Genomic DNA, 20,597 nt, shown 5'->3' with positions numbered 1-20,597 from the left:
TTCCTTAATTGGTGGTGGGTGGTGATGACTAGCTGCCTTCCCTCTAGTCTTTCACTGCTAAATTAGGGATGGCTAGCACAGATAGCTCTAGTGTAGCTTTGCAAGAAATTCAAAACAAAACAAACCTATACTTGTACTACTAGCCCTGATGAAGCTGTAGTTGTGAAACATTGGCTGAAATAGTTTATCATTATTATCTGGTGAATAAAGGTTGTCTTTTTTTTCTAATTTTGGTATGCTCTACAAATTCTGAAAAACAACAAAATATGACCATGAGTAAAAATCATAATCTATTATCTTTCAGGTTGAAGGATTTGATGATGACAGTTCTAGGATTATCATCAGGCTGGCCTTGAATAAAGGTGTGATAACTCTGCCAGAAATGTTTGTTCAAGTTATTTCGAAAAATGAATATTGGAAAGAAAACAAAGTAATAAGTAAGTGATAATCTTTGTATACATTGATGTTATGGTTTCCATACTGTAAGACAAATTAGTTTGAATTGTAATGTACTATTTTTTTATGTATTAGAAATCAGAATGAACTGGAGAGTAGTTCTACAGTGTTAAGTCACACTTGTGCAATTTCACAATTTAAACACTACTTCTAACTCTGTTGAAACAGTATTTTTACTTGGGAATGTTTAATAACTTTGCAAGATTTATTTAACTTATTCCATACAGGCATCCTTTTCTGTGCGTGTCATGAGGTTTCACTGAGTTACATTTAAAATCTAATTAAACTACTCTATTAGCATGGTTTAAAAATAAACTTGGCACCAAAATGTAGCTAATAATCTAGATTTTAATATCATATAAGTTTTAAGATCTTAATTTTATCAGGCAATATTTAAAAAAATTTCCTCCATTTCCCCTAGTATGCAGATTGACATTTGCTCTCTGGGTTTTCCATCTTCTCTAATTTAGTTACCATATATTAACATAAATTACTCATTATAATATTGTTGTTATTTAGGAAAAGCAAAGTTTTTATAACCTTCAATCTTATTTGGTTACAGAACCATAAACTAAAAAATTATCCCCTATTGCCATGCCCATCTGTTAGATCCTCTTTTTTACAAATTGCTAGTAGTTTTCTCTGACATTTAATAATACTATATTATTTACTATTTCTATTGGTTATAAATAGTAAATAATACTATATTATTTACTATTTATAACCAATAGAAATTCAAAGATTTAATATATCAAATGAGGTATATTATGTTCTTTTCTGTACAGAGGATTGCCTATTTTGCTTCCAATTCAAACTTTGTTCCCATGGGAAACACATCATCAAGCATAGCTGAATTTTGACAACTCTTATTGCATAGTTATAGGAAATTATCTGCTTTTTACATGATTCTGTATTCTTAGGTGCATTATTTAATTAAATAAATGTAATGCAGTAGTACTATTAGCATAAAAAAACTAGGGTTAAGTTTCATCATCAGCAAGAAAAAGAAGAGCCAGATAAGTACTATATTTCTTGTTTTTCTTATTTATTCTATATTTATTATTATAAAAGTGATTAAAATATAAAAATCAGAAACTTTTTAGGTGTGATTGGGTAAAATGAAGACAAAAAATAATGGTAAAAAAGTTTAATGAGGTGTGCTCATGAGTAGCCTGTACCTTACATAAATCGATAAGGTAACATGAGCTCCATGTTTGCCAAGTAATTTACAGCTTGTATGACAGTTATTAGTTAGACATGGCTCAAAAGTCAATAAAACAATAAAATTTAAGTAGAAACTGATGTATAGTGTTACAGGTTTTAAGCTATTTAGGATAAACATATGTAGTTTCTTGTTACAATTTGTAATCATTTTAGAAAGAAAAAAAATGGTAATTTAGATTTATTTCATATTTTTGTTATGGTGGTTATGAGGTTGGTCAGTTTAACCAATCTTGTATAGAATTTTAGTAGAGAAAATAACAGATAAAGTATAAAGTGTTTCTGAAAAAAAAACGTTTGAAATTTATCTAGGAAGTTTTAGAGATTACACAAATGAAATTTAACAATTTTCAGCTGAAGAAAAGTATTTTTAATCTTAATATGAAAATCATTTTGCACTCAGAGTATTCAACATTTTAACTCCATATATTCACAGAGAAATTTGTAGTGAAAATACTTACTTAAAAATTCGAATTTTTTTGTCTACAAAGGACTCCTAATACTTACTGTAAGCTTGCAAAATTTCCTGAAGATACACAAAACATATTAGAAGTTATAGTGTGGAAAGTCTAAGTGTCAATTTGTTTTTATGAACTTGGATGATTTAACTGAGCTCTTAGCAAGAGTGTTAATGTAATTTGCTTAGAAAAATATTTTAACATGTTTGAACTTTTATCTCTATGCAACTCCAAGTTGTATTGTCTGTAAATAATGCCCTTTTAAGTTTTTTAGAATGTTTCTGCCTATCCAGGGTTTAGGTTTATATTTACTCAGATTCTATCATCCCTGAGTTTCCAAAATATATATACCTTCACTCCCACTCACAGCTATTACTCATCTGCCAGGGTTTCATCTTTGCCCATCTAAGCAATTGTATGATTTTTATTCGTTTGCTCCAGTCTTTTTTACCCCACTCAATTGCGCTTGGCAATATATGTCTTGTGATAGTCTCCACTTACATCAATGTGCCATCTATCCTGGTACTGTATATAAGCACCTCATTTGGGTAATTTTATCACTTTTTCTCGACAAAACTTCACTAACAGGTTTTCCAGTATTACGATTGTTCGGAGATACTTTGAATGTTCACTATTGGTTGAGACTGTCAATGATCTTATTTGTAGTGAGATGGAGACATATATTCGGACCTGTGCTGGTCCTCCGAGAGACTAGATTCACTTTTTCTTCTTCCTTCTTATAGTCTGTTGGATTTTCAGCCCCCCTGTGGGTCAGTGGTAAGTTTATGGACTCGCAGTGTTGAGGTTCAGGGTTCCCTATGATAGATGTGGCACATGACCTGAAGTTGCTTTGTTCCAACAAAACAACTTACTTAACCTCACAAAATGCTGTTCCAATCAGTGGTAATCAACACAGACTTTAAATGACGTACAAAAAATGAAAAGGTGGCCACTTTGGGATAAACTCCCTTTAACTTGTTTTTCCTTCTGTTGGTTCTTTGAGTGTGTGATGTTTTGGGCTTTTTCCCAGTTGCTTTTGAGCCTCCAACCTACTTGATGGCTGATAGGTTTGCAAGTGAATTTTTAGTTTTTTCTCCATACACTGATATTATTAGTTACGTAAAAGGACAATTAGGCCTTATCCAACACGTTGTCAGAACGTTGTGATTTAGCCTACCACCACCACCAGGTGGAGGTATTTTTCCAACTCTTCAATAATACATCTGCTCCTCAAGTTTGGGTTCTAAGGTGGAGTTTGTAGTTCACCTGTCTATGTCTCCTAATGGGACAGAGTAAGTCTATGGACTTCCAGCTCACATTTCAACATTTTGTTTCCTTTCACTTCACTTTGTTAGAAGACTCTCAGGATCACCACCTTCATTGAGGATGAGCTGGATCCATTGTTAGCATGCACATTGGTTCAGTTTTCTGCTTTTACATTCCTCCCAGTTGTTCTTGGAGTCTGAAATTTCATCAAATCCTACAGTGGGTCATAGTTCCACCCCTATTGATGAGTCCCAACCCTCGACATCAAACCCTTAGTACATTGGTACTCAGAATAGATTCTATCTATATCTAAGGTTTCCACTACTTTGTCGGATCGCCAGCAGTATCAGTGATTATTCTATATCTTCAGAGGCTGTGGGTGGCTTGTTTCCAAAAATTTCAGGACATGTGGTAACCTTAGCTATGGGTCCAGGAGCTCTGCAGGTCCTTGGGTCACAGTTGGTTGTTCAGTTCACATCTTTCCCACTATTATCCACCCAACCTGTAGGGTTTCCATCTCTTTCAGTTCATTGGGCTTTGGAGCTTAGTTCTAGGGTTATCTGAGTCAGGTTGGTCTGGGAGTAGTGAAAAAGTTAGGCTAGTTCTTCAGAGTTTTTATTCCTGTCAGTTGTTGAGCCTATACAGACAAGTGATTGGTGTCCAGTCATCAATTTTGTCTATATCAATGCCTATATTCTCCAAGGTTCACTTGTTAATCATTCCTCAGTCTCTGTTGAATTTTTTACTGGGATTGTTGATGTCCAACTTGGTTGTAGTCAGCTCCTGTCTCCATTTTACCTTAGTGGTAGTTCCACCACTATCAGTCTTTGTGGTGCACAAGGGTCAAGTACTGCAGTTCTTGTTTTTTTCTTTTGAACTCGCATAAGCTTCACATGGGTTTTTTTCCCTTGTCTCCTTCATTCCATCGTACTGTGCAAACACCATTCCACAGACAACTGGTTACTGCTGCCACCATCTTGTCAGTTGTTAAACTAACACATTCTGATTTTACTTCAGATACAACCCAGGCAGGCTTCTCTTTTGGGACAGCAACATCTATTCTTCCTCCAATTCAATATGCCATCAGTCTGGGTATTTTTTTATTTTTCAACTCATTTCTCAGTCAGGCTCAGCTGTCTCCCATTCTGTTCAATGCTATAGAATAGAATAGAATGCCACACTTTTACTCACCTCTTTTTAACTCTCTTCTTGGAATGTGGTTATCACTCAAATCCTTCATGCCTTTGGGATGAAAACACAAGCAATCGTTTTATTGGTCTTTAAGTAACCAAGGATCATACACATCTATTTACTGGTTTCCCCAGTTTCCTTATTCGGGATCATTTTTTGGTCTTGAGGGGTTGTTAAGTCAGGACACTACTACAATTTGGGTTCCTCTACTGCCACCTCATCCTGAGTTCCAATATTTTCATGAATGCCTTGTTTCAGAGCAGGGGTGCATATATCAACAGTCAGGAATTCCAGAGCTATGCACAGATGATGAGGATTCCCTACGCAATGTTTTTGTTCTTCTTGCTCTTCAACAGGCAAGGCCTCATGGTCTGGGCTTCTTAAGTGGTAAATCGTCAAGCATCACTCTGACTTTAATGCAGTGGTGTCTTATGTTTCTCAGCAAGAAGGCATGTGATCTAGGGCTCCTTATTTTCAAATTTTGGACCTACTTTCTCGAGACTTGTCTTATCTTGTCACCCTTCTAGCTTGCTATGTTCCACTGGTGATGCCTGTGGTAGCAGGTCAATTGTCACAATCCAAACAGATTCTCCCGACAGAATAGATGTTGTATCACAAGGTTCAGTTGGATTGCCTCTCATTGGATCACCCAACTGCTGGCAATTTGGTCTCCAGTACCTCATCTTTGGGCTTTGGCAATAGATACTCTCCATGTGAACTGGACGGAATTTCCACCCTCAACCTTCTATCCAGTGTACAAAATATGATTTGTTCCAACCAATTGTCCTGTTGATAGGACTGTATTGACTGTTACACCCAGGTTTCTACTTCTGCTGTCCCTTCTGGTGTGTCCAACATTTCCAGTTCTTTTTAGGCTCTCGCCGTGGAAGTGGCCATGGTCTGATATTGTACGCCCAGCTATCCAGAAACTCAAGCTTCTGGCATAGAGGTTATGCTGTCTTACACACAGCATTGGGGCTTAAGTTCTAAGGTTGGCATGCATCTGTTTCAGTTTCTACTTAGTCTGAAAAGCACTTTTATCAATGGTAATGACATGCATGTCAGCAATGTTGTAATGAGAGGAGGTTGAACCTTTTTCAATCAGTGGTGTCAACCATAACTTGTTTTTTGGCTTGGCTCTTTGACAGAGGTTTTTGCATCTTCCACAATTGCCATTGTTTATGGCAGCCTTATTGACTACTGTTTGATTATCATGACTGCATATTTTTTGAGACCCTAGTACTTTCTAAGTACCTCCCATAGTTTTAGGTAATTCGTCCAAATTACCATTCCAGTTACTTACTAGGTAGATTAAGGTTATATGTTTTTTCTCTACATCTGTTTGTGTCCTGACCCTTGCATGCCATGTCTCCCCTTTACCTGCAGGTTTATTTTTTGTGGCTGCTGACATACAGACTTCACTGTTCGGAGTAATTTGTGCTGTTTGTTCACAAACCACTTTCTCATTCTTTCTACAACCTCAGACAGTTCTTCTTACCCAACACTCTGTGAAAGGGGAAAGGGATTCAATCCTTTCTCCAATTCATATGCTCACTCTTTCTCTCTGTGTCCCATCAGACTTTGAACTTGGTCATGTTCAGTGAAGGTCTTGAAGGTTTGGTTGCCTGAACTTGTACCTTTAGAGATACTAGACAACACTTTTTATTGTGGACTCTCTTTGAAGGCAATGTGTTTTCTGTGAGTCACATCTAATCAGATTTATCTTTTCTACATCCTTAGCAGCCCTGTCAAATTGCCTGCTGGAGGTCCTTGTGTAAACTAGTATGTGGACCTCCCCCAATACCTTTATCTCACATTATTTGCCTGATTTGGCAGTCTCTTCATCTGAGAGTTTTTGCCTACCCCTGTAGCTATCTTAACCATTTGTGCTAGGTTATCCGGAGGGGTGAATATTTTTAATTCTTCTTTTTGGAGTACCTTACCTTGTTTTCACAGGATCCCACTCTGTGGTGAGTGTTGCCCAGACATGTGTGGTTTTATCAAATCAATTCTGGAATAGCAACCACTATTTCACTATAATTACTACCAGTTGCAACAGGCTCTGTAGAAATTAGATGTTCCATAAGACCACCTAGGAGCTCACCAAGTGGTATTACCATACTATGCTGGACTGCCACTCATGGACTATCATGAGTAAAGCTAAAGGTGATCCTGTTTGTCCCTGCCAATAATTGGATTGAATAAATTGGGGTCAGTTTGCTTTTAAAAATTGAGGGAACTTAGTTCACCTATTGCACTGTTCCCAACACACATTAACCCCCAGGTTCTACTAGTGGAGCTAGGGAGTCCTTACCACACCTGGGTTCCAGTTATGCCTAGAACATCAATGATCTTTACTCTTGAATCTAATCACTTGAAGCCCATGAAAAAAAACTGCTGAAAAGGCATAGCAACTCTGTTTTTATGAGCTATTGAGTGATTTTATGTGGTAAGATGTTTGTATGATGTTTATTTGAATCACTCACACTATCTAGTCATGTAGTAGCAGACTCTGAGTATATGACCAGAGGCAGAAAGTCACATCTGAATTGCATTATTTTGGATTCGCCCCTGGCATATACTAAACTTGTACCTAGAAAACATCTAGTGGATGTGAAAGTGTGTGGTAATGGATACCCACAGTTGAGGACATTACAGCCACTGTACAGTGTTTAGTGGGATCTCTCATTTATACTGGGCCTCCTCCTCCCATCCCCTCAGCTGACATCCTTCCCCTCAGTTTGAAAATGACCAGGTGGAAGATGAATTTGATTTACTGTTTTCTCCACCTGGTTTTGTTTTGGGTATAGCCGTACCAGTCGAGGACAATCCTCAACCTTCCACTATGTTTCAGGATATGATTTCTTAGGCATGATTCTTTCTTTTTCTTTCACATTTGTGTTATGATTCTTCCCATTCTTTGCTCCAGGAAATTAATACTTGGGATTATTTAGTATTTCCTCCCTCACCTAATATTATGGTTCATGATGATTCATTTCTTGTACAACTTTGTAGCCATACCCACGTCCCTTGTCCCCATCATTTTCTTGATTCCTTTGCTCTGGCTTACAGCCGTTCTTCCTTTTATTTTCTATATTCCCTGTCTTTGGAATCTCTTTCCTGCCTGGGGAGCAAACTCTTGTGCTCAATTTTCATGGCTTCATCTTTTTCTCGCTACAATCCTGTGTTACCTATCTTCCCTACATCTTACATCTGATGTGCTCCAAAGGGGTTTTCTGGGGAGGTTTATTCCCTTCTTCATGATATTGACCTGTACCACCATTTCTGCTCTGTCCCTGCTTATTTGGCTCTTTTACTGCTGGGACTTGTTGGATTAGGATGTACTCCTTACTGATTAATGTATACTTACCTTCTTATCTGTGTGATCTTTGTTGGGTTCTCTTTCTTCACTCAGATGTCTTCTGTGGTGTTTCTGATTCTCATACTTCCCAACCTTGCTCTTCAACTCCTGTTCCTCGATCAGATCAGTCTGCCTCTACCCTTCCCATTTCATCTTCCAGACCTTCCTCTTCCATCAATGAATTTCCTGTCAGGTTTGGACCAGTGGGTGCCCATCTGTCTCACTTCACCAACCTTTGGTCACAGTGTTCTACTGACAGGTGGGTTGTTCAAGTTCTCACCCATGGTCTTTCTTTCCATCTCTTCTCCACCTCCTCTAGCCTCTTCCCATTTAATTTTCTTCTCCCTCCAATCCCATCTATCTTCAGCATCTTGAGGATGTGGTATTGGATCTTTTATCCCAAAATGTCTTCAAGACGATATATTCTCATTCTCTATTTTTTCACTCTCGTCTCTTCATGGTCCCTAAAAGAACTCGGAACTGGTATCTGGTAATAAACCTATCATCTTTCAACCAATTTATACTCATTCCACAGTTCTGGATGGACAATTTCTTTTCACTCCGGTGCTCTTTTTTCACCCAGTCTGTGGATTACCAAGGTCTATGTGGCAGACACCATCCTACACATCCCAATTTCCTCGTCCTCTAGACATTTTCTATGTTTTGTCTATCGAAACCACTGCCAACGACTCAGCCTTCACCTCTTTGCCTGTGGGCTGTGGAATGTGTAGTCACCAAGATTGGTATTTATCGTTTTCGTCCTGTGTGAGAGATTTTTTTGCTTTTGGAGACTCTGGCTTTCCTGGAACCATTCGTATGTCTCTTCCAGTGGACCATGCAAGACCAATGAAATCTTTCTTGAGACCCATTGTCTTCAATTGTGAATTTCCTCTCTCCTCTTCACAAAAAATTGTCATGGTGGCTAGACTCTTCCAATAATACATCTGATGCTCCTTTACCACCCTCAGACTGGATCTCCATTTATTCACTGATGCTTCCCTCTCGCGGTGCTTCTCTATCAGGCTGGGGCACATCTCTAAATGACAACACAACTTCTGCTGTTTTGACACAGGATGAGAATTTCCTCTACATCAACATGCTCAAATTTCTTGCTATTTCAGGCATGTTCTCATTTATTACCTTTTCATTTGGTCATGATCCAATTTGACAGCTCTACAGTTGTATCTTACATTAACTATCAATGGGGCACCCATTCCAGGACTCTTTACTTTCGTTGGTATCATCCCAATATTTTCATGTGTGTGATTTGTTCAGTCTGTTGCAAGACTTTCCATTCGTGTAGTCTTCTTTTTGTCCCATTTCTGTTGACCTTCCCCTTTTTCTGTTGATTAATGTAAGTGGAAGGTTTTTTATTGTTGGTCCATCTTCCATTCCCTTTCTTTTAACCATCCTACTGCAAACCAACTTTCTGCTTGCTTTTTTTACTTGGCTGTTTGGCCATGGTTTGTCAGTCACCACCCCTGCTTGCTATTGGGCAGCTTTATCCATTAAATTTTGCCTTTTCTGTTACCATAAAGTGTTATCTTTCTCTGTCCTCTAAACTCTGTTCTGATCCTTCCTTCCTTCACCATCCACCTTGGCCAACTCCCATACCTGAGTGGGACTTCAATGTGGTAGTGCATGCTTTCATGCATGCCCCTTTTGAGCTTTTGGCTTTTTGCTCTTTGTACCACATTTCTCTTAATATTTATTTCCTTCTCCTTCTCATTTGTGGTTACCATTGTTTGGATAATTATGTTATTGATGCTGCTCCCACTCTCTCACTGCACTTATTTACTCCTCTACCCAGACTATTTTTCCTTCCTAAGACTTTATTCACTTGGGAAGGTGACCATACATTCTCTCCTATCTCTCTTCCCCTATCTCTCACCTCTATGGTCATTCAGGCCCAGATCAGCTCTTATGTTCAGGTTGGGCTGTTCACTGTTACTTACCATACACCTCTTCCTTTTGGGATCCTGCCAAATCTGCTTCTACCATAGGACCCATTTTCTTCCAGGGACTTCTCTTCTTCTACCTGTACAGGATGGGTCCATTAATTTCTCCAGTTAGCTTATTCTTCCCTGGTTGTTGATGCTTGTAGATTCTTTTATATCTCATTGTGTCAGATTTATCACCTGTCTCACTCTCTTGCATCTCATTTTTGCTGGACCTAGGATGAGATCCACCAGGTGGGTATATGGACGACTCCCCACACATTTGTCACTTCCCAGTTACCATTATTGAGCTGGTACACTATTCTTGAGATGAGTGACTATGTTTCTTTTTCTTTCCCTTTTTGTTTAATATGATTCATCCAGGTAGCTGGTGTTACTTTTAAGGGTATGCTTATTTTCCCAAAATCTACATTGAGCCAGGAGTAACAGAAAACACTGAAACCACCCACCCTGGCTCTACTAGTGCTCACTGTTAAAATGGGGTGTTCTGCAAGAGTACTAGAGGTGTCCTCATGGTATATATATACAATACAATTATTAAATTGCTCGATCCAGACTGTACAATTACATGGATTATCATGGAAGAAGCTGGCAACTAGGGAGTGACTGCACACTTTTTTGGCTTGTGTTTGCCATTATTTAAATATAATGTTTTGCTGTCATCCATTACACTATCTCCAGTAAAGACCTTTTCAGCAGGTGAATCGATGGGGATCTGGGCACTTCAGATCTCCCCAACATGAGAAATCCCTCCCTCCCTTCTTCTTCAAATGGAGCATGGTAGACCCTTGCCACTTTCAAGTTCCTAGCCACTAGGGTGGTAGGCCTTGGAGAATTTCTCACTGGTTGGGCATAACACATTATGTTGAGAAGTAGGGCAGAAGTGACACTGTCTGTTTAATACGGGTCACTCCTCAAACAGCTAATGTGCCCTCCTCCTTCAGCCAGAGTCTGGTAGAGTCGAGGTGAGCACACACCATACATTCTGATCATGCTCTAACCACACTACAAACATTGGTTCACTGACTGCTTGTGTAAAGGTGCTCAGTTGGCCATGTTTGAATTCTGCCCATCCCTGTGACACTTGAGCTCTTTTGCCTCTTCCCTTACATATTTCGGGTGAAGAATATACCCTCGTCAAAATGAGATGCAGTTTTCCTATGGAGTCCCTCTCGTCAGGTATCATACTTCATAGGCTTTCCCTTTGGGCACTTCCTTAAGGAAACTTAACTAGGTTTAAGATATGCACTAGCCCCTCCACCAGTTCATCGTGGGATTCTAGCTGTTCTGTGTGCAGAGTTGAGGTATCATCTTAGAAGTTAACATTGTCCTAGTTTGACCTCCTCACTTCTAGTGCACCTATTATCTTGCTTCATCTTTTCTCCTATTGGTGGAGGGCTATTGTGGTATGATGACAACATCATGCACCGGATCATTTAATGTTAAGCACATGAATTTAGGTGGGAGTTAGCTCAAGGCTAGTGGCATGAGTCTCTTAGGCAAACACTCAAGAAACATAACTGTTCTGTATGAAGAGGTATCTATCAGAAATACATTTTCAGATTAAGAAAATGTTAACTTTTGTGAGTGTACCATATGTGACATTACCCTTTATTCTTTGATAACTCAAGTTAGTTATCCTCATCTGTGTGTGTGTGTACTGTATATAATAATATTTTCTTAATAGATCACTTAGATAGTTATCATCTTGAAATTAATGTGTCTAAGTGTTGTGTCTAAACCACATGACATTACTCTTCTTCACATGACTTAACATTTTCCTCATAATTAACATGTTTGCCATCAGTGATGTGTTAACACGTTAATTATTTCTATTAGTCAGGTGCTACTGACATGTTAACATGTCAATAAGCAAAAGGACTATAACTATGTGTGAGTGTACAGATAAGCAGTCCCTTAGTGCTGTACAATGATTGTATGTCCTAGTTCTTGTGAATGACAGAATAAAAAAAAATCCTAAAGTTTCAAGTCATGTGGCCTGAGATTTCTGCAGTGGTTTGTTTTGATTACCATTATAGCTACAAGAGGGCAAGGTTGTGCAAACATTATAGTCTAAATGAAACTGCAAGTATTTTACAAGAATCTGATCCAGAGTTACTTGAGGATGATTATGTAGATAGGGATAGTAATTATGAGCTTAGTGATTCTGAGTCTGATGATGAAAGAGGCCTAGATTGTACAGACCAGAGCTGACACTGCCGATCCAGACAGTGACACTGGAATACCATCATCAGTTTATGGATGGTAAACTATCCAGTCAACATATCCTACCGATATTTATTTTACTACACGGCCTTAAGTGGTTACAAATTTTTTGGTTGACGCCTTTGCAGTTGACATTTTCAAACTGTTTGTTACAGAGAATGATGTGAATATATGATGGTCACTGAAAGGAATAGGTTTGTTGAACAGTTCTTGGAATTGAACTGCCAAAAATCTAAAAGTAGAATGTGCTGATGGTCTGCAACTGATACATCTGAAACAAGAAAATTCCTTAGCATTATTTTCATTATGGGCAGCATGGAAAAACCATTTGTAGAGAATTACTGGTCAAAGGGTCAAGTGCTGGCTACTCTGCTTGTCAATACCATTATGCCACATGTTCATTTCAAACTGTTGCTAAAGTTTTGCCACTTTAGTAATAATGAATGTGGCTTAGCTCATGGGTTATAATTGCTACAGTGGTAAATGTGTTAATGTGATTCATTCAAAATATTCTAAATCTTATTATTAAAGGAATTTATAAGGTACTGTAGAATCTGTGGTGATCTTTGGTTCTTAATATCTAATATTAATATATTAGTAATCAAACTGATTTTTAATGGGTTTGATGAGAAAAATTTATTTAAATATTTTAAATTATTTTATAATAAATATATAAAAAGTATTTATATAAATTTGAAACAAAATTATAATATCCACAATAAAAAAAATAATTTCTAAAATTATTGTTAAAGAAAATTGGAATTACTTATTGGACATTTCATATTTTATATAGATATATTAATGTAGTTGTCTCACCTTATGCATATAAGACTTGCTACTGTGTGAAAATCTTTAGACCCATTGAATATACAGATAGTAATATGGAAAAGGCAAAGGATGGGAACTAATACTAATAATTTTAGTTGGGCTTAGTGTAGTAATACTTTAACATCTTGGTATTTATGTCCAAACATCATATTGTGGGTTGGATTGCTAACTTCAGGGACAGTTTAGCTGTATTCCCTCATTGATGTTTTATATTCTATTTCTTTCTTTTTATTTTTGTGAACAACTACCTCCCCACATCTGGCTGCAGACTGTGAAAGGTGATTAAGATGTGGGACATTGTTGGGTAGAACATCCACATCAGCTGCATTTCTTTTTCAGCATGTGAGGCCAGAAAAGTTGAGGTTAAACTGGATAAATGGTGTACCTAAAAAAACCAGAGTACATCACATAATGACCCAACTTATGATTTGTTCCCAAGTGTTGGATGTTTGTATTGTGGTTGCAATTTATTTTTTCATGTTTTTTCTCCCCATAAAATTACATTTAATTATATGTATTATGTATATTTTATTATTGCTATCTATCAGGTTTATTCTGATATTTTTTATTTTGAAATTGTATCAGTATAGAAGGATTGTGTTGTTTTTCATGTCTACATATAGTGATGTGTAAATGTTTTACAAGAATGAGAGTGAGTTACACCAGTTATTTAACTAATGTTAGAATTCATTTCATTGGATTTTAACTTAAAAAGTTAAAGTTGTTTGGAATGGCTTAAAGTTCAAGAGGGTATGTGATATGCAGATACTTAAATTGTATTTTCTACCTTCTTTAGATAAAAAGGTGGACATTCCTAATTCACCAGCAATTTTCACTCATACATTTTGTGCAGTTTTAATAGTAGAACTTAGATCAATGCCTGTAAAAGTACAGACAATTGTGTTGTTTCAAACAGTGGTGTGATGAATGCAGTCATGGCTCCTAGGACGGAAATAAAATATGACAAATGTGTAGAAATCAAAGCTTTGGTTGGTGAAGGCTATTCCATATTTCAGTAGAAGCTTTATGGAAGCTCTGAAGAGGTTGCATGAAACTAGTGTTGTTGATAATTGAAGTAGTTAAGGTAGAAAGTAAAATTTAGTGATTATTAATAACTCAAGGGTAAGCTCTTTAGCATGGCACTAACAATCCAGTAGAAATTTCACCAGTATCTAATTATCCAATTACTTCCAGAAAAGTTAAGATACACATTAGCATGAAGTAGCTTCATTAAATGAGTGGCTGCTCAAAAACCATTACTTAGATGGAATAACCAAACCAAAAGGCTAAAATGGACATTGCGTCTCAAACAATGGGATGAGAAAAGCTGGAGGAAGGTTCTCATTACAGATGAATCCAAATTCAAATTGTTTGACAACAATTTGATGTTTGAAAGGAGAAAGGTATCACAGTCAACATATTACAAGCGTGCTGGAGGCCAAATACAAATGTGAACTGAAACTCAGCATTTGGGTTGTAGACTACACAGAATTGATGGTATAATGATTGGTGATGTGTTTAGGTAGATTACTATATGTTATGTTGTTCTCTCAGAAAAGAAGACCTATTGGATAGGGCAAGCAGTAAGCAAAAAAAAACTTTGCTGAATTATTGGAAGTAATATGAGACATTTGGAAAAATATTTCGTAATCATACTTTGATATACTTATGGAAGCATAAAAATATGGCGTACTGCTGTTTTAAAGCAAATATAAAATATTAATGTATTGTACAACTTACTCATTTTTGTATTTTCTGCAATAATGTATTGTACTAATCATAAATTGTCCATTTATTTGCAATTACTCATTTGTGTATCACCTTTGCATTTTCATTATTTTGAGTACTGTATACAAATATAGAACTTGTAGACGTGTACAGGACATATGTTGTCCTCACCTTTCATTTGAGGCTCCATTGAATACTGGTGACATGGAAAATTCTATAATTGAAATGTAAGTATATCACAGCATAAAAGGATGGGGTATCTAAAATTAATTTTTTTGTTGGTTTGTTGTTAACCCATAAAATATTGAATGTAGTGATTCACATAGGCTTTGTTTTAATGAATATTGTACATAGGCTTGATCTTTTGGTTCTACTCCACTAAATTTGTTGAATATATGAACAGTATTCAATTACTGTAAAGTAAATGATCAAGTAGACTTTAATGCTCACAGCAGCTTTTGAAATGTCAGGTTTGTTAGTGAAATACAATGATTCAGTTTGAACTTGAAGTTATTAATATTTTTTTCTTGTTTGTTTCAGATAAAGAAAAATATGAAAAATACTCCAACAAAACAAACAAAAACTCAAATGAAAAGGAGGAAAAAAATTATGTCTCTGAACATAATCGTAGTCATTCACCATGTTCACATAAAAATGAAGATCATTCAGCTTGCAAAAAGAAGAAGAGGCATCATGATTCTTTGTAAGTACAGAACTTGGATGCATTATATTAAAACAATTTTGTATCATTACCATATCCTTCATCTCTATGTCACCATATCTGGTCATGCTCTACCTGATGACTGTACTTCTTGACAATAGCCCTGCAGCACAGTTTTAATTGCAAAAGTCTTTGTTTTAAGGCTGTTATGTCCAAAGCACACTGCTTCTTCAATTCTTTTAATAATCCATCTAATGTATGAGGACAGTGGTTTCTCAGTTCCCATTGCAACAGTCCATTTGAAGAGAAATTCATAGGTGCTGAATTCAGCAACTTGATTGTTATGTCTTCATCTTGAATAGCATAAATACCCAGTTCATTTTCTAACTGCTTGAGGTATTCCAAAGTTTAACAGGTATGTCATGGAAGCAACTTAGGTACACAACTTGTGTCACATTTTCATATGGAGATCCTTCTTGATTATGTATTCATTTGTATTCATGGATTCTCACCTGTTACAAATGTTGAACTTTGCTTACCATGGCTAGGTTACAACTTGTAGCAGGTCTCTTTCTATATGGCCTTGGTCCCTAAGTTAATCCATATCCTTTTGTTTTCCAAATCCATTAAATACAAAAGTTATCCTCTCTCTTAAATTCTAAATAACTGATCTGAACACATTTTTATGGCCTAAGTATATGAATATTTTGTCTTGGAAATGCTTGTTACATACTCTTCTCCAAAATGTTCAATGTTAGGGGCATCACGGGTACCTATGAAATGTTAAATAATATCAAAATATAGTTCTGATATGAGTCATTTCCATCATGACCTTATATCAGTTATGGATGTTACATGGCTCACTGATTTGCATATTCAAGATCATTTAATATGATGTGCTGAACTTTCTGTGTTTAATTAAAGTTTTTTAATCTTCCATGAAAAGGTAAAGTTATCAGTACATAAGATAAAAATCATCTACACCTAAAATAATGAAGAAAGAAAAAGATTTATTGTATGGCAGTTCTGTATTTATAAAAATATAATGTATTAATTTGTACATGACAAACCAAGAAACATTTGCAAGCATTCAAAATTATTAAAACATAATTAACAAATGAGAGAAAAACAAATGACAAAAAAGAAAAAGAAAGATAATCAGAGTAGTGAAAATGTAAATTACAATGTCGTAAATTGTGTTTTTGTGATATTACTTTCTATTATGGCATTTACACATTAGTTTTGTTTATTTATCTTGGACAAACCAGTGATCTAGGATTTTAAAGCGTAAAACATTTCCACACAACTAAAAATTTGTGTCTGGCTTCTCTATATCTGTCTTTTGTTGTTTATGTGGAGTAGTTTTGTACAATTTTCATTCTATTTTTATACATTCATTTCATATAAAAAATCAAAATAATCTTGAATTTTTAACACTAGAATATAGCAAACATTCAGTGGGCTTTTGTTTATATTTGTGTGCAAGTTATTTGTGACTTTTGACGAGATAAATTGTATGGTCATCAAATGATCTTCAATAAAATAGGTTTCTTTTTCTGTATAAGATAGTTCTTTGTTAATTTTTTTTAACACAACAGAGGAATGATATTTTCACTAATGGCACCTCCAAGTAACAGCTAAGCTTTATAGAAAATAGTAAAAAAAACTCATTTAGTTGTAAGTGTAAAGTTAAAAATATTACCTTGGTGTAGATTGAAAAGTGTGCTTTTCCTTGTATTTAAAAACTTTTTTTTAATTGTATACTTAAAAAAACACTCTTTAAGGAGATTAAAAGTAACAAAAAAAAATGTCTCCAATAGAAATTACAGGGCTTATTTGTGGTAGTTTATCAGCTGAAAAACTTGAATTTTAAAAATTATTGGCTTGATTATGTTAAATGAAATAAGTAATGAATCTGTATTTGATAGTGTTTGATAGCTATGATGTCATAAAATCACTATCAGTTGCTGTTTTTGTATTTTCTAGTACACAACTTTCCATCAGAGTGCTCAGTTAGAGCCTGCTAACTGGAGATTTAGTGAATATTGAGTAAGAGATTGTGTTGTGTTTTCTCCAAAATCTGACCAAGTTCATGAGGTAGAAAGAAATGGTACACAAATGCACAAATCAAAATCTTTATTACAAACAAAGTCAAAAACAAGCACAATACAAAACACTAGGTTAAGTGTGTGTGGAAAGAAATGTATGACGAAACCTTTAATTCCATGCATACAGGTGGGTCAAAGTATGCATGTCACAACCTGTTCACAGTTACATTCAGAATTCAAAAAACTTTCTTATCAATGTATATCAGTAAACTAGGCATAAAAACATAGTTTATAATTCAAATTTTTATATTATGTATGTTTTAATTTGTTAATTTCAAAAGGAAATATTTAAATAATTTCCCAATCTTCACTTCTCTGTGTCGCATTACATGGCTCATTCTCTGTTGTTTTTTTTTGCTCACTTAAACTTTCTTGTTTCATTTACATGGGTTTTAGTGTCCAACCAATTAGAGACACAAACTGTAGAAAATGACAGGCCAGAACATAAAATTGGAACCTCCTACATTTTTGAGTTATTAAGATACTGTGAAATTTCACAAGAGTAGCCCATTCCATGTCAATGCTTTTGAAGCCATTTATTTCATCACTCCTACTTTTAAGTTAGACATGTTTATAACCAATAGAAACAGTGTATTATGAACTACATAAGTCAGAAGATTTTGTGTATATCCTTGTATTGTGTAATGCCTAATATATTCTACAAAAATGAAAAACTTCTTGTATTCATAGTTTTGGCTGTCAAAGCTGACAGTTCACAAAGAAAGATTGATGTGTGTTGACTAAAGAAATTGCTCTGAGCAGTAATGGAATTTTTTAACCCATCTTTAGCTTAGTCAGAAAGCTATACAACTTATTGTTGTTTTAAGACATTCTATTCTAGTGACTAATATATTTTTGTGTTCTAAAATGTATATTTTAAAACTATATATCACTCATAGTACAAGAAACCCATAAAATTAAATGAAAGCAGTCATGAAAATGCTGGAAGCTAAGGCTGTTAAGACAAATAATTTTAATTAGCTGTTACAATTCAGTCATTTCAGAAAAAGTATTTTTGATTTTATTTCATATTTTTCAACATTTCATTTCACTGTACATGGAAGACTTCACTAAATTTAGTGTTAGGGTAGAAGAAATAAGTGATAAAGTATAAAGTTCTACTGAAAAACAAGCTTTTCATACTGACTTACAAAATTCTAGAGGTTATTCAAATGAAAACAGTGGGATTACAAGAAATATTTTTAATCTTAGCATGAAAATCACCTTTCACTCAGACTGACTCAGTAAAGGCATCTGAAATTTCCAGAAAAATCTGTAGAAGGAGTACTTTATTAAAAAATCTAATTTTTTGTATACAACAGACTTGTAATTGTTAACTAAAGGCTTGCCAAATTTTGTGAAAATATATTAAGTAAATTTGGAATCATCGAATTTATAGTAAATATTAATTCTCCAATACAGGCTTGGTATATTCCGAGTTATAGTATGTATAGTTTCACAATTAAGTAATGGTTACAAGGTTGGTCAGATTGACCAAGCCTATATACAGAAAACTAACTAAGGGGAGAGCAAGTAAGATTAAAGTGAAATAATAAATGTTTCACAACCAATATATGATTGAATACTCTACCCAAGCAGTTTGTTATATAAAATCTAGTCTTGAGAGATTTAGTAATTCTTTACCTTAACATAATACAGTATAGTTAGAGGTAATAGCTAGAAACCCTTATTTTTACTTTCATGAATTTTAATAATTTTATATCTTTTGCAGGGTTACTGACGAGTAGTTAAGATTATCTGATAGTGAATTGATTAAATAGTGTTTTAAGTATATCTGCTTTTATTGCTCAGAAGACATTGCAGTTTCTAGTTATTTATGTTAAAGCTAATAAAAGTGTGGTGTATGTTTTATTGAATACTTATTTTAAGATTTTCTGTGTTTGTTTCTCACAGGGAGAGACATAATGACATGCTAAACAATGGTAGTTACAGTTGGTTAGTACCTTTAATAAGAGTGAGGTTCATTGATGAAACATACAGGAATGGAAAGTATTACAATACTAAGGTAAGATTATTATTTCTAAAATTATTTTTTACTCTTTCTGTGTAGCCAGTGGTTGAGAAATTATATTAAAACAATTTTGATGTTTTGCCATATTGTTACACTTCATTTTGCTATATATGGTCATTCTTTTTCTGATGACTGTGCATCTTGACAATAGCCTTGGAGTGTGATTTCTGTTGCAAAAAGTGGCTCTGTTGTAAGGCTGTCAGGTCTAAAGCACATCACTACTGTTTGCATGCTTGCCATAATACATAGTGTATGGGAATGGTGGTTTCAACAGTCTGATCTCAGAGATCCAGAAGTTTTGCATCCAGTGACATGACCAGGAGTTCTTTATGTAGGATGGTGTTAATAACTGTGTCATTCTCTGGCTGCTTGTGATATAAGATGGTGTAACACATCTTTATGATCTCAATGTATAAATATTTTGCATTAGAAAGAGCTATTACATACCTTTCCCAAAACTGGCCAATTTTTAGTAGCATCAAGTTACCTACAAAACACCAAACAAGTCAAAATGTAGTTATGATGCATGGGGTTGCACTGCAACTTTATATCAGCTGTGTTTGTCACATTACTTGCTGATTGGCATATTCAAAATTGTTTTAACATAATATGCTCAACCTTCTGTTTTTCAATCATAGAAGGAAAACCTTGGTTGTAAATAATAAAATTTAATTTTTTGGTGTATTGAACTATGCCAGGAATTAAATGGTACTATATCATCATGTTATACCAGGAAAGATTTCCATACTAAAAAAAATACTAAACAATTTTTTTTTCAAAGAACATTTATTTTCAATAAGGGACATTCACAGGAAAATAAAGGCAGGTTCATTGCATTTATAAAGGAAAACTGGTTTCACATATTACTTAAATTTGTATGCTTTCTTATTCAGATAGTTTTAAGATTTTGCTATCAAACTTAAAATCTTCTTTTCAAACTATCTTTTTGAAAATTTGTATCATCCATATTTCACAGTTAAGCTTTCACCTCCAGAGGATATGTTATCAACGGAAAGAGGAGGGGAGAATTAACATGGCCATATGAGACTATGTTTTGTAGTTAATTTTCACAAGCTTTTTGTTCTGTAGGTTTTTAGAGTTTT

At 35.2% G+C, this 20,597-nt stretch overlaps 1 protein-coding gene across 1 annotated transcript in view; it reads left to right on the top strand.

Annotated features, from left to right (window-relative positions):
- Positions 1–307: 307 nt before the first annotated feature.
- LOC106468045 (G patch domain and KOW motifs-containing protein-like) overlaps positions 308–20,597 on the top strand; it is a 35,022-nt gene continuing 14,732 nt past the window's right edge. Inside the window, exons 1-3 of the mRNA XM_013928443.2 lie at positions 308–437; positions 15,234–15,396; positions 19,377–19,488. Coding sequence (XP_013783897.1) covers positions 383–437; positions 15,234–15,396; positions 19,377–19,488 — 330 coding nt within the window. The 5' untranslated portion in view covers positions 308–382. The remainder of the gene's footprint in view (positions 438–15,233; positions 15,397–19,376; positions 19,489–20,597) is intronic.

The sequence above is a fragment of the Limulus polyphemus genome, unplaced genomic scaffold, assembly GCF_000517525.1.
Source record: "Limulus polyphemus unplaced genomic scaffold, Limulus_polyphemus-2.1.2 Scaffold2848, whole genome shotgun sequence".
Classification (NCBI taxonomy): domain Eukaryota; kingdom Metazoa; phylum Arthropoda; class Merostomata; order Xiphosura; family Limulidae; genus Limulus; species Limulus polyphemus.
The sequence above is the reverse complement of the archived record's forward strand: the minus strand, read 5'-3'. Positions and strand labels throughout refer to the sequence as shown.